The sequence below is a fragment of the Necator americanus genome, chromosome I (genome assembly GCF_031761385.1).
Source record: "Necator americanus strain Aroian chromosome I, whole genome shotgun sequence".
Lineage (NCBI taxonomy): Eukaryota > Metazoa > Nematoda > Chromadorea > Rhabditida > Ancylostomatidae > Necator > Necator americanus.
In genome coordinates, this window is record NC_087371.1 from 34,305,005 (window position 1) to 34,319,737 (window position 14,733).

The 14,733-nt window shown below is 34.5% G+C and overlaps 1 protein-coding gene across 2 annotated transcripts in view; it reads right to left on the reverse strand.

The window, feature by feature from the left end:
- Window positions 1-343: 343 nt before the first annotated feature.
- The window catches only part of RB195_007764 (uncharacterized protein), a gene marked incomplete at both ends in the record, with an annotated part of 43,352 nt that continues 28,962 nt past the window's right edge, over window positions 344-14,733 (reverse strand). For both annotated transcript variants that reach the window (XM_064181575.1, XM_064181574.1), the window contains 27 exons: window positions 344-485; window positions 646-704; window positions 1,508-1,654; window positions 2,204-2,317; window positions 2,401-2,479; window positions 2,544-2,637; window positions 2,693-2,808; window positions 4,456-4,560; window positions 4,647-4,717; window positions 4,811-4,936; window positions 4,999-5,100; window positions 6,183-6,281; window positions 6,360-6,464; window positions 6,594-6,684; window positions 7,753-7,869; window positions 7,937-8,081; window positions 9,320-9,452; window positions 9,531-9,676; window positions 9,760-9,853; window positions 9,979-10,087; window positions 10,160-10,341; window positions 10,498-10,638; window positions 11,659-11,781; window positions 12,318-12,414; window positions 13,917-14,006; window positions 14,058-14,164; window positions 14,297-14,386. In XM_064181575.1, the coding sequence (XP_064038354.1) occupies window positions 344-485; window positions 646-704; window positions 1,508-1,654; window positions 2,204-2,317; window positions 2,401-2,479; window positions 2,544-2,637; window positions 2,693-2,808; window positions 4,456-4,560; window positions 4,647-4,717; window positions 4,811-4,936; window positions 4,999-5,100; window positions 6,183-6,281; window positions 6,360-6,464; window positions 6,594-6,684; window positions 7,753-7,869; window positions 7,937-8,081; window positions 9,320-9,452; window positions 9,531-9,676; window positions 9,760-9,853; window positions 9,979-10,087; window positions 10,160-10,341; window positions 10,498-10,638; window positions 11,659-11,781; window positions 12,318-12,414; window positions 13,917-14,006; window positions 14,058-14,164; window positions 14,297-14,386 (3,024 nt within the window). The remainder of the gene's footprint in view (window positions 486-645; window positions 705-1,507; window positions 1,655-2,203; window positions 2,318-2,400; window positions 2,480-2,543; window positions 2,638-2,692; window positions 2,809-4,455; window positions 4,561-4,646; window positions 4,718-4,810; window positions 4,937-4,998; window positions 5,101-6,182; window positions 6,282-6,359; window positions 6,465-6,593; window positions 6,685-7,752; window positions 7,870-7,936; window positions 8,082-9,319; window positions 9,453-9,530; window positions 9,677-9,759; window positions 9,854-9,978; window positions 10,088-10,159; window positions 10,342-10,497; window positions 10,639-11,658; window positions 11,782-12,317; window positions 12,415-13,916; window positions 14,007-14,057; window positions 14,165-14,296; window positions 14,387-14,733) is intronic.

The following is a 14,733-nucleotide window of genomic DNA, read 5'->3' on the forward strand; positions in this document are numbered from 1 at the left end:
AAAAAATCGGTGTCCTCCCCTCTCCGTTTCAAGGAAAAAAACACAAATAAATCACTACACTTCCTCGACAAATCTCTTTATCCAGTAATAAATAACAGTAAGAAAAAAAGCAGTAAGGCAACTAAATCAACAAGCAACAACCAAAATACTGCAACATTAGGAGAACAACATTCTATGTACAGAAAAAACGGTAAGAAAAAGAAAAGAAAAGAAAAGACACCCAAAGAATCAACTAGGAGGATAATTATTATAAATTATCGAAGTTATTTGAGAAGATTCAATGAATTTTAAAATAAACTAAGATCTTAAAATATAATTTAAATAGAAAACAAATTCAATCTCATTATTTAATCAATGTAGCCACAATTACGGGCCAATTCACAATGATTGCATAACCTGTGGCGAAAAGTACTATAATAATTAAAATCCAGCATAAAATCTGTAATCCGAATTTATTCCACAACCAACACAAACAGGGACGAAGCCTAAATTTTGTTCAATAAATAAAAATAAAAAGTGAATGAATAAACAAATCCCAAGGAAACCGTGAAAAGCACAAAAATCCGATGAAAAACAGGAAAAGTTTTCTTGATTTGATTTGTAACGACTTCGAAATTTTGATCAAGGAAAATATGTTGGACTCACCTTGATGTGATCCAAAACATATTCCAATTTGATCGCAGTGGCTTCGGCAAGTATGGATTCTACAGAAAAATAATAATAAAAGAAATTCAAAGTTGTAAAACCAGTAAATTTTAAGTTCTTATCTTAATTTAATTGTTTCAATTTTTTAAAGTATTTTTTTGTAAATTTTCATGCTATGAATTTTTATACGCTTTAATGCTTAAGGATTTATACTGAATAATTTTTTATTAACCAAACAAATTTTAAGAAAGAAAATCGACGGAAGATATTGCAAATTGCAGAATCACAAATCTCCACAAACATCTCTACAGAAATTTTAATCAAGTTGAAAAAAAAACAAAAAATAAATTTATTCAATAAATAAAAATAACAAGCCTATTCTGCCAAATTCAGATTCTAGAAAAAGAAAATTAATGACAGAAATCTAAAGCCATAAAACTAGATATTCTTTGTAAGCTATGAATTTTTATACGCTTCATGCAAAAGAATTTATATTTAGTAATTTTTAGTTTATTTTTTAATTCACTTAATAGATTTTAAGACAGGAAACAAAGGACATAAAGTGATGGGATACATCAAAAACTGCAGGATCACAAATCTCCCACAAACATCTCTACAGAAAATATAATAAAATCAAGTAAAAAAATTAAAAAATAAATTTATTTAATAAATAAATATAATAAATCTATTCTGCAAAGTGCCAGTCAATTGAAAACGAAAACATAATAGTAAAAAAAACAAATAAATGAAGAAGCAAAATCAATTTTTGTCCTTTTCCAAATTAATTTTTGTCCTTTTTTGTCTTGTACCTTTTCCTTTTTGCCAAGCCATGGGAACAAGAAAAAAGGAAACAACTCCTTACATGATTCGGTTCCTTTCTCTTCTTCCCGACTGGATCCGAGGCCGCTTCAGCTGCTGTGACAAGCGACATTTCCATTTCAAGTAAACCCATAATATAAAGTTGTTCAGCATCGTAATCGTCATCCTTCTTTTTCTTCGCTGCATGATCCTTAAAAAATCATTTATCGTAATTAATAAAGGAGCACAGAGAAATGCTGAAATGTTTTTTTTAAGGCATCACCCCACGAATCTGAGGTGGTACGGATTTCAGGTGGAGTATTCGTACACGGGATCGTGGATTACGGAGAGGAGGGTGTTTCCGTCCATTTCTTCCCAATTGCCGTAAGAAAAACGGCCTGCAAGATACGGCGAGTGCACAAGACTGGCGCGCTCCAATCGAACTCGTTATAGAAAATAGCGCACGGTAGCGCTCGAAGCCGTAACTTCCGGGCCCTTTTTTACGGCAGTTAAGAAGAAATGGACGGAATCACCCCCCTCTCCATAATCTACGATCCTGTATACAAATACTCCACTTGAAATCCGTACCACCTCAGATTCCTGGGGTGATGCCTTCAAGTTCAATAATAATTTTTACTCCAATTTTATTTTTTTATTAAATACATATATTAATCGCGATTAAAAAGTTCGTTCGTTTGTTCTAAGTGTAAATATTTTTTAAATGATTAAAAAATTGAAATGTTTGAAGTGCTCCACTCACACTCTTCCCATCATCCATGGGACGTCTTTGGCTTAGGACGGGCCACCATCCTCTAAGACTATGCGAATCGAACAAATTTACCGTATCCACCTCTTCTTTAGGAATTTTATACTTCTGAAAACTATATGAGCATAAGTAGATATTATATTAAATATAAGATCGGGAGAAAAAAAACATATAATAATAAATTCACAAACAGGAGGCTTTGGGAATGGTAATTTTCTGGTTTTTTGCATTTTACAGCAACATTTTGTATCCTTACAAAGAATGCACATTCTAAATAATGTTACAGAAATAAAACTTTTGTATTTTCTGGAAAAATTTACAGCACGAGACGTACCGAATACAACAACACCGACGACTACAAAGTTTACATGATCTACGCGATTTTCTTAATCTCAAAATTCCTATATCTTCCGGATCAGCGATACCTTCTGCAATGGGACCCATTCAAATTCTTACGAAATCCTATCGAAATACATGACCGACCTTTGAAATGTGTCATATCCAAGACCATTTCGCCCAACATTACATCCTTACTGAATTTATTTTTGTCCCAAAGTTGAATCATGACGAGCGGCTCAACCAATTCTTCACTTGCTTTTCTATAATATAGAAATAAATGCAGTTGGATAATAAAATATAATATAATATTAGAAATATGGTAATATAATATATAATAGTATATACAATATAGTAGTACAAAGATAATGATACATAATAATAATAACAATAATAATAATAATAATAATAATAATAATAATAATAATAACATATAATGGCATAAAAATTTCAAAATATATTAATATATATATAATAATACAATGTAATGATAGTAATGGTGGTAGTGGTAATACGATTCGTAACAGTAGAATGGCTACAAACAGTGTGAGATGGGACCGCTCCTACAGAGGTCGGCGGACCCAAGTCGAGCGCAGGTCCCTAGGCCTAAACAAGTACCGCCGCTTGTAAATGTAGTGAGTTTTCTGAGTGAGCAAAGAAAGATGAAAGATAAAGTATTCAGCGCCAATCAATCCGCTTGGGACCCGCGCCCCCACGTTCACTTCAATTCAGAATCGTTTGAGGTTCAGGAACATGTAACTGGCCTCTACAATGACTTTCGGGAGCTAGCGGATGGGTCAAGTTAGTGTTTTTCGCCTCCCAGACAAGTCTGGCACCAATTTATCGATCCCAGGGTGAAAGGTTTGATTGGCATCAGGGCGGACTCGAACCCCCGGTCGATCGTACAGTCACAGAGGAACCTCTCACCGACTGCGCACCATCTGCCCTCTCTCAGTGAATGCACAGAAAGAAAAATATATTAAAGAATAAAAGGATAAAGTTTCTGGTGTTAATCAATCCGCTTGGGACCCGCCACCACGTTCACTTCAATTCAGAATCGTTTGAGGTGCACGAACGTGTAACACTGGCCTCAACAATGACTTGCGAGAGCTAGCGTATGGGTCAAGTCTGTGTTTTTATCCTCCCAGACAAGTCTGGTACCAATTTATTGACCGCGGAGGGAGAGAGGCTTGGTGAGCACTGGGGCGGATTCGAAGCTCCGATCGATCGTGCTGATTAGCTGACCGTAAATAAAGTTAGTTAAACTAACTTTGACTAACTTTATTTACGGTCAGCTAATCCAAGAATCATCCAGAATGACACAGATTTTTGAAACAAATTAGAAAAATTTGAAATTTCAGCTTTGAAACACAGATGAAATGGATAAAAAAAGTTTAAAAGAAGGGAAAATCAAGAAGAAAAAACGAAAACAAGAAAACGCTCCTAAGAAGATTTAGAAACGCTGATGTAAGGCAGATTAAGATGGATTTCAAAAGACAGAGGAACGAGAAGAGTGCGGACGTGGCAGTGAAGATTTTGCTGAGATCGCAAAAGGCGCGAAAGTGCGGTTTTGATTGGGTCAGGAAGTTTTTGATCTACATTCGATTGTGGATAACTTCTGGACCTGGTTGCTTTGAAACAAATATCTTCGAAACTTTCACTAACTTTATTTAATATCTAAATACAGCTCGTTCACGACAACGAATTGCTTTGGAGATAATAATTCTACGAATTGCTTTGGAGATAATAATCCTCAGAAAAAATATTATTTTGAGGGAAGGAATCATTTTCAACAAAAAAAAATTATCGAGAAAAAAATATTTACTGTTTAGATGGCAGGGCAACTACGTAAACGCAATCAAAACATAAGCTGAAAATCAAAATCTGGAACAAATAAAAATCCAATTCACCTAAAAATTCTTCTCTTTTGATAATTAATTATTTTCTTCTCCCAAGGGTTAAAAGCGATATCGATCACGAAACGCCAGTTGAATTCCCCGCAGCCGTCAAGAGATCTGTACCGTAAAGACTTGAAATAAATTGTATATAAATGTGATGCCATATAAATTTTTTTAAGAAAACTTCTCTAAAAAAAAACTACCGAAAATGAACGTCGGATTTTTGTGGTTTTTGTGATCCATTTGTGAACACTTTCACATATAGGTCCGATGTCTAAAGTGTTATTTTTTGAATAACAAGTGATTCGTTGTATTACTATTTTCTATCGACTTTATTTTTACTTTTTTCACTTTTTTTACTACTTACCGGTACTCCAAAGCTTCTTTTTACGGGTATAGCACCAGAAACATTGAATAAAGCTACACGAAGTTGATATTTTTCTGGTTCTCGTCGAACAATGTTAATCGGCGGTGGAACTCCGCCGTAGGACAACTAAATAGATAAACACAGGGCTTACAGTATAGCTTGAATTTTTTTTCAGAAAAACGTCTTACCGGGAAAAGATCCACAAACATACGAAGTTCACCGCATGGAGTATTACCGGCCATTTCAGTGAATAAGGTACGAGTTTCCACGTGATCAGGAACAAGGTTCATCTATGTATGAGATATTTCAATCGATTTTCGAGTCGATTTTCAGGATTACAGTAATTTTTTTCAAGTTCTCGGGATAACAGATAATGTGAACGCAGAGGTTAGCCGTTCTGAGTTACCATCTGGATAGGAATACTCGATCGCACTAATCCAGCCAGCAGCCATACTTTTAGAGGCATCACACGAATCTGGTGTGGTATGGATTTTCGTTGGAGTATACCTATATCGTGCCGTAGATTATGTATACAAGGGTAAACAATCGGCTCCAGAACGCGGTTCCTTATCACGTCCTCTATAGCAACGCGCCACTCTTGCGCCCCGCCCCCACTTGTGATTCGTCGAAAATCCAAAAAATTCAGACGCCCCGATAGGCAATTCGTTTGATTCGAGGAATTGCTGACGGAGGCGGAGCGCAAGGTAGCGCGTTGCAATAGAAGACGTCGTAAGAAACAGCGTTTCGGAGCCGTCGCGTTTACAGTAATCCAGGGAGAGATGGCCGCTGTATTCATAATCTACGACCCGATAAAGGTACACTCCAACAAAAATCCATACCATGCCAGATTCGCGGGACGATGCCTTTAAGTGATTCGGAAATGGATCGATGAGTTTGAAGGGATTTATCGGTTGATTGCAATCAATCAATTAACTTAGGCTTCTATTCGATTGATCCTTATGTTAGCATCCGAAACTAGAACATGCATGGGATACTGCATATCGAGCGCTTCCGGACCTTTACGGAAAAGCATAGATTAACCAAACGAAGGTTATTCTGCTAAAATATTCACTTTAAGCTGGTTTCAGCGGACAACGTTACTTAGCTTACGGTAACTCGGCTACTGATCCATAAATCCCAACCTCGATGTTCAAATAAATCATCTTTATCATCTCTGTCGGCTAGCACTTGCCTTTCCGTCTTTGAAGGGGGCAGATTATTGGAGATCATTGTCCTATTACAATTTTTCTTTTATTTTTTATTTTACATTATTTTTTTATTTCTAGGAAGCGTATTCAAAGTGACTATTCGGTTAGAACGGTTCGATCCTGATTTTCAGGACTATGAAAAAAAAAAACAAAAAAAAATCCACCTTTAAAAGAATATAGAGTGCTACTTGCTGCAATGGTCGACCTACAATTTTTGATCTCTCAAAGGCTCTCAGTTCCAGTCGCTGTTCAGACGTGAGCTCCTTGAAATAAATCAATAAATTTTGTTTTTTTTCCCTCTCATTTCCTTCCAGTTGACTGCTGAAACTACAGAATAGTACTTTTTCCTTGATTCTCTCTCCATGTTGAGCAATTGAGGCTTTTTTTGCTTTCATCTCATCTGCACGATCCCATTTATATGATTTCACATCCGGACCATCATTATCCTAGAGAAAATTTTGATTTTTTCCATTCTCTATCATTTCAATCCATGCTATCCAGGCTCCGCTAGCATTTCCCCGTGAGATTAGTGATCCAGAAAAATGATAAATGAGAGGATCCGAGAAAAAACTAACCCCTTTGTCTTTACGTTCGGACGAACCGGCCTCATCGACATCGGGCGCATCTTTCCCTGCTGGTTTACGTTGAGAAAACGCCTTGTCTTCCCTGGAAAATACGGAAAAAATAGCATTTTTGGAAGAAGAATATCTTTTTAAACTATTTTGGGCAATAACTTAATTAATCCGACCAAATATTATACCTTTACATCAAATAATGCATGACTCCTACTTAAAATTCCCTTTCTTTTGTTATCCTGTTTTTTTTCCAAAAAATCCTCATAATTTTCCATAGTACTGCTGTTTTCAGTCGTATATATGTAGTAGCATATAATTGTGTATTTCAGTTCATTTCAGTTATTTAGTTAATTATTTTTAGTTTTAATTTAGTTTATTGTAATTATTGGGTGGAAAAATTAGTCATGTGCGTTTTTTAGGTAAAAATCCAAAAATAAATAAAGAGTACTTCAGAAATGTTACACTCCCGACTTATTCCTAAACCTAACAATTACCTGAAGAAAAAGTCGAAAAATTTTGAAAAAACTTTGAAATTTCGAAAGGAAATCGTTTTTTGTTTTTTAGAATATTTCTTTTTAATCCTAATATTTATTCTTATTTTTCTAGTGATATTTCAAAAGCGCTTGACAAATAAAATAACACAAAAGATTATAAAAGTGAATTTATCGATTCGGTACATACGATCAATAGTAGACCAAAAAAGTGACGTGAGAGGGAAAAACCTTAAATCTTACTGGTTTGCAGAGATATTTGCGGTTACGTAAACTACGGAAATTTTCAGGACTTCTTTCAACGTCACTTTTTCAAGAACAATATTATAAAATGAAAAAAAAGCAGTGACACACTAATTCAAACGTACTCATATCTTAAAACCTCACCGCACTTCTGTTTACGCTTTTTAATAGTTTTTTTTTCTTTTACTTTTTTATTTTATTTGTTTTTTATTTTTTATTTTTTTCCTAGTTAGAACCTTCATTTAAAACTTAACCTTTAAAAAGTTGAAACATCAAACAAATAATGATTAATGGTTCAATCTTTAAAAAAAAACTCGTAGACACACTATTGAAAAAAGTGATGACAAGCTCTTTAGCAAGTTTTTGAATGGTTTAGATTGCAAATGATGAATTGGATCAATAAATTAGGAGAAAGGAAAACCCACTCATCCATAATTTTCTTCACTTGCGAGTACCATATTTCAATATCGAAAATTTTAATGCCAACATCTTTATCCTTCGATAGGATTGTTGGAGCAGGCACTAGCATTTTTTTACAAAATCTAAATAACAATTTTTTCAACACTAACTGCTATATATTCTGAGAGCAGCAATGAGATCACCATGTACCCTCTTAAAATCCACATCGGGGTCTGTTGATCTCTCCACTGCAGCTCTCCTTGGATTGTGAACTGTTTGGCTAGACCAACGGTAGCTCTCCATTTTGTTAGGAGCCGATTTTCAAGGTCTATACGTGTTTTGCCGACTTCATCATCTAAAAAGTAAGAAAAAAAGTAGTTTCGCAGTATTTGATAATCATTCCGACACAAAAAAAAGACTTTTCCGGATCCCACACACTTTTTTCCCATTTTTCCTACATAACTGGCTAAAGATAAAGTGTCTTGCGTTGATCAATCCGCTTGGGACCGGCCACCACGCTCACTTCAATTCAGAATCGTTTGAGATTCACGAACGTGAAAATTGGCCCGTACAATGACTTGCGGGGGCTAGCCGACGGCTCAAGTAAGTGTTTTTATCCTCCCAGACAGGTCTGGTACCAATTTATCGACCTCGGAGGGATGCAGGGCTTGGTGTGCACTAGGGCGGATTCGAGCCTCCAATCGATCGTGCCGTCACAGTGGAAGCTGTTACCGATTGCGCTACACCCGTACTTTTTTCACATACTAAGTACAAGTTGCATTCATATACGTTCTTAAAGGATGAAGTGAGGAAAGTGAAGATGAGGAGGAAGAGAAGGAAGATTGAAGGATGACATAGATGGTAATTTAGGCAAATTTGGCGTAAAATATGAATGAATATTATCTCCTGCAGACTCCATTTCTTTTTTTCCTTTTTTTTCTTGCAAATTTCAGACTGAGGCTACACAGTTAAAAAAATAAAGGAAGGAAATAAAAACTCCTGTAAAGGGAACGTTAGCGAAAATTTTCAAGTATCTTCGTTTTGTGTCCTTTCCGCTAATGAATAGGAAGAATAAAAATAAAAATAAAAATACGAAACCCCATCCGCAAATCTAAAAAATGGATTGTTCACGAACACTAAATTGATCATCAGATCTTCCAGACTGATTTTTTTTCCAGATTTCAGGTTCAGATCCAGATCAGTTTCCCAACCATCCAAATCAGGATTAAACACTTGTTTTCTTGCTTAATTTCATCATTCGCGTGTTTTACGTGGTGTAAAGAGTTGCATCGTTGGATAAACTGATCATTCTGGGGCAGCTCGTTCGGGTGATTTCTGGATTTGCATGAAATACTCAGGATTAACGCTGTGATACTTGCACAGAACATATCCTAACATAACATTCCTACATACTATAGGCGAATATTCCAATATTGAAAATATCCACGGACCTTTCCCTTTAAATTACTGACGGAGGCGCTATGTCTTGCCTCTCTCAACCACATAAAGTACAGTACTTTAAAAAAAGTACAAGCATATAATAAAAATTAAATAAAAGAAGTGAAATATAAATGTAATAATAAAACCAATAACCTGATAGTAGCTTTCTTCTATCCATAATCGAAACAATTAGATCTTTTTCTAATGGAATAGTTATTTCCATTTCAACAAGCTCTCCAAATATCGGTTCCACCGTATCTGGACGATAATTCTTCTTAAGATTAACCTACAACGTTATGGTTAGCTTTGTATTTTGAAGGAATTCATTAAAATAAAGAGTCTTGAGAAGAAAAAAGAACGAAACCTTCTGTTTTCCACATTTTACGACGATATACGGATCACACAAGCCATTTTTCCGTAAAGAAACCAAGCCTTTCGCTTCAATTATGTAAACTCGTAGGAGACATTTAACCGTTCCAAGAAATTCTACTCCTGGTGGCTCCACGATTACTAAAAAAAAAATTCTTAGATACTATACAATTATATGATTTTACAAATTTTTCAGCATATTTTTCCCAAACCCTACGCCTTACCGTCGTCACTATCTTTACCCGTTAATCGTGTTATAAAGACTTTTCCTTTAAGTTCACCGGTTTTTTCCTTTTCTTCAGGATCGTCGAAACTTCCCTTAAGAATCCAGATCATCCAAAGTTTTTATATTCATAAAATTCATTTATATAATTATTTATGCTATATATTCCAGAGAAATGTAAGGTATTAAAGTGATTTCGTCAGTATAGTACTCAAAATACCCTTGAGCTTTTCACAAAAGTGAAAGTGTCCAGGAAATCCTCGAATTCGTTGTAGTTGTTAACATTTTCCAGGGAATCATTGAAGATTGTTAGGTATTCAATTCCAGACCTTAATCCAACATAGAATTTATATTTTAATCCGAGAAAAAGGGGAAAAATTAGGGTTATATAAAATATGAACTCTTCAAATCCAGGTGCTCTTTCTGGATGACCGTCCGATGCATAATATTTGCTCCACCAATCAAGATTCGGCATCCCTTCCTTACGGAGTGATGGTATCAGAGGTGTGGCGGCCAACGCATCATCTTCTGCCTCCATAAATTTATCGTACTCTGCCCAATCGGACTTTTCTGCTTCCTCTTTCTTAGTAAAAAAAAGTGTAGTTAAAAATTAAACACTCCTTTTTAAAAAAAATTGATTTTATGATTAATAATGTTAGTTATAATAGTTTTAAAGATAATTTTAACAATAATTTTTTAAAAGATGAACAGTACATTCTAGAAAAAACGTCATGGATACCTTTTTCTTCGGGATTCTAGTATATTTCGCAAAATTTGTAATATGACAAACGCCGACGAGTGGTCGCTGCTTGAAAGCTCTACAGTCATACAAATTGATTACCAGTGGTGGACAGAACTGAAGATCCGACGGAAGAGAGACCTAAACTTGTCGTTTTCAGGGAAAAAAATCCAGGAAAATCAGGAAAATTTCTGTATAGAAGATCCGACAGTCTCTATATGCAAAGAAAACCTTGAAGCATAAATACTCTTTAAACTCGATAAACCCTTTAAAATAAAAGAAATTTATGTTAGAAAATAATCATAATAAATGATAAAATAATAATAATAAATCGCCACAAATCAACCTAAATTAGCAGAAATCCCATCTAACGGAGACCCGACGGAGTTGAAAAATCCTTCAAAAATTTCTGTGATTAATTCAAAGATTCTTATGTTAGTTGTTGTTGAGTTTGTTGGTTTATTTAAAAACAAATTCAAGTAGCTGAATTATTTTTACTTCAATCATTCAATTATTAATTATGTTTAGTCGATGTTTGTAATTATTTATTCCAAGTCGCTTAAATTCACTTTCAGTTTCACTTATCGATTTTTTGAGAAAATTTTATTATTTTGTTTTTATTTTGTTTTATTATTATTTTATTATATTATTATTATTATTTATTATTTTATTATTATTTTTTTGTTTTATTATTTTATTTATTTATTTCATATTTTTGTTCCTTTTATTTATTTCATTTTTACTACGTTCGCTTACTTCCACCGAGGTAGAACTTCTGGAAAAACTACTACAGTCTAGTGCTGGTAAAAACATCTCGGGTCAATTACAAAAAATTTTAACAATAGAGACATATTTCTGATTTTCATATTCGTATTTATTTTCTGGAATTTTAATGTTATTCTGTTCCCTTCGAAACAATAAAAAAGTGTTTCTGAGGGAAAAATAACGAAAGAAGAAGTATAAAAATAAATTTAAAAAAAAACCAAAAAAAAAAGATTCAAAAATTGTTTTGGAAAATGTTGCTTTGCGTCGCTTCGACAAAATTCATTAAATATAAAATAAAAATGAATAACTAAATATAATAAAAGTTTGTTTTTAGACTAAATTTGCTGTGAACTTACTACGACCTCAATTGTATTAATTTAAGATGATTTTTTTCACCTTTGGGAACGTTATCAGCGGTGTATCAAAGTTTGGATCTTTCGCCACATTATCGATAGGATCCGTTTGAGTTTCCGTGTCACCAATGATCAGTTCCAAAAATGGACGTCGAATGGAGAGGAACTAAAAATGAAGTGATTTCTGGATCCCTACAATATTTCTGAGCAGCAAAGAATATATTTGAAAAAAGTCAACTAATTAAAAGAGTCTGAGTAGAAAAAAAAATATATTTTCTTTGAACAATTGGACATAAAACTTCGCACCCGATCACTATTCACAGTTATCGTAACATCATCTTCCTCAAAAAACATCTGACCTAATCACAACTATTTTTAAAACTCAATAAATAAAATGGTACTTCATCTACTATTCAGAAATAAATAGTAAATCAAATACATTCAATTTTTTTTAAATAGATCTTTTTTTTTACTTTTTATAGCGCTTCAAAAAGGGGAGCTCATTATGCCCCCACCCAGCACATCAGCTAGTCCCCATGAGTAATTGTATAGGCTGCACAAGAGCTCATGAACCCTTAACGATTCTGGATTAAAGTTGAACGTGTTCGCGGATCCCACGCGGAAAGATTAATGTCGGATACGGTATTTTTCGTTATTTTTAAAATTTTCTTTGCAATAAAAGGATAAAGAAAGAAAACTTACATGGTATTTCTTCAAATTACGTACTCCCCAGCAAAGAACTTGAACGGCGAAATCCTCAAATTTTGGTCTCAATTCCCCTGGTACTTCGTAGCGATTGCTGAAAGGAAAAATTTCTACAACAAACAGATCTCAGAACAGTTTTTCCAGCAAAAAAAAAGGATTTTTTTAGTGTTTAGCTTACATTGGAAGCCATTTTCCTGCCCGTGCTAATCCTGTCAACATTTTTATCATTTTCTTACTGTTTTATCGCTCAATAACAGCTCTCAATAACAGTTCCGCCAAAATTGTTTTCCCCCTGATTGCTGCACGACGACCGAGACGTGACATTTTAAAGGCATCACCCCACGAATCTGACGTAGTACGGATTTCAGGTGGAATTTATGCAGAGGGGGGTTACTCCGACCATTTCTTCCTAACTGCCATAAAAACGGCCCGGAAGATACGGCTTCGAGCTTCCCAGCGCGCTATCTTCTACGACGAGTTTGATTGGAGCGCGCCAGCCTCGTGCACCGCCACATCTTCCAGACCGTTTTTTACGGCAATTAGGAAGAAATGGACGGAATCACCCCTTCTTCATGATCTACCATCCCAATATACGAATACTCCACCTGAAATCCGTACCACCTCAGATTCGTGGGGTAATGAATTTAAGCGCGACAAATCACAGTGACTGGGATGGAGTGACCGCAGTTCGGATTTTTATCGATATATGTATTCTTTCTATCGTTTCTACTTCTTCCTTCTTTCTTTCCTTCTATTCTAATCATTATTTTTGAAAGAAAACCTTATTTGCTCAATTTGATCACTTAGAAATCATTTTCTTAATCTCTTTGATCTCTGTTTCTTCCTATCTTTAAAAAAAGAAGAGAAATCACAAGATGTAACGTTATAACTTGACCAATCCCCTTCTAATAGATCACAATTGGGTCACAATTGGTTTTTGCATAAACAGAAACTATACCCCACAATTCTGATCGCCGTAGACAATAATCTTCGATGGTGATCAAGGGAATAATCCATAGGATTGGGAATCGATAGTGGGTCGCACGGGTTGGAAACTAGTCCTAGAGCTCCCGGTACTCTACATATTTCCCTTTGCACCTTACCGAAAGTGTTTCTAAGGAACCTCATTGATATAATTCTACTAACGCATACAGTAAGCTTTAAGATATATAATATTGGATCGTATATTTTTATAACTTATTTAATTTACATTTATGATTTGTATGTTTTTATTATTTATTGATTATTTATTGATATTTGATTTATATGGATATGATGTATATGCTGAATGATTTATTTACTCCCTCTCTCTTCCCGCAATTGTTTTATTTTATTTTATTTTATTGTTGTTTTGCTTTGTTTTATTGCTGAAACTTTCCCAAATCCAGTTTTTTTTTCTACGCTTCAGTTCAATGTCGTTTTGTACAGATGAGATTAGGATTTTATGATGAACAGCTCTTTTTTTGAGCTCAATTGACATTTAGAAGCAGCCTCCACTTCCAGAAAAACTCCTCAGTTTTTTCCCCTCACGGAAAATAGCACTGATGGCATAGAATATCATACAAAAAGATAAAAAAAAGAGGCTAAAACTCGTACTCGACACTTTTTTTCGCCGGCATCAACGGCAACTCGTCCTTGTTGAATTTATCCGCATAAAATAGTTCAAAACATGCAAGTACCGCTCCTCTAAAAAAAGAGGATGATGAGAAATAATTTTTTCCCCGAAAATCTACGTACCTGGTCTTTGAATTTTGAAATGTTAACGCATGCCAATTCGGTTTCGCACGTGAATCCGTAGTTGCACAGATTACTGCCGGTGCCACCTCGAAACGTCCAAGGAAAATCTAAACGTCCTCGTTATGGGAGAGGTTTTTAGTGGAATTATACTTATTATATTATTATTATACTTCGTTATATATATTATTATTATACTATTATATTATTATTATACTTCGCTATATATATTATTATTATACTTCGCTGTGATCTTTGCACTCTCCACGTGCCTCCACCCATACCGTCGGCGGATTCCAACTGATTTGTCTTTTACCGCCAGGAATAAGCACCTAAATTGGTAGCAGAAACGGTTTGAGGCAGTTTTCTACTTCTTTTTTTTGTTTATTTGAAGATATATTATTATTTGTTTATTTACTTGAGCATATTTGAAGATAAAAAGTGGAATACACTTTGTCTGAGTCAGAAAATCTTCTACAAAAAAAATATTACAAACTTCACTAAAACCGGGAGACAATTTATTCTCAGAGGAAATTGGCGCTGTCTTTTTTTGTGGCAGATAACAAGTCGAGCATTTCTATTTATTTTCCATTTCATATTTTATATTAAATTATATTATCACTTTTATCTTTCAATTTTTCACTTATGTTTCTATTTATTCACTATTCACAGCTAGTCT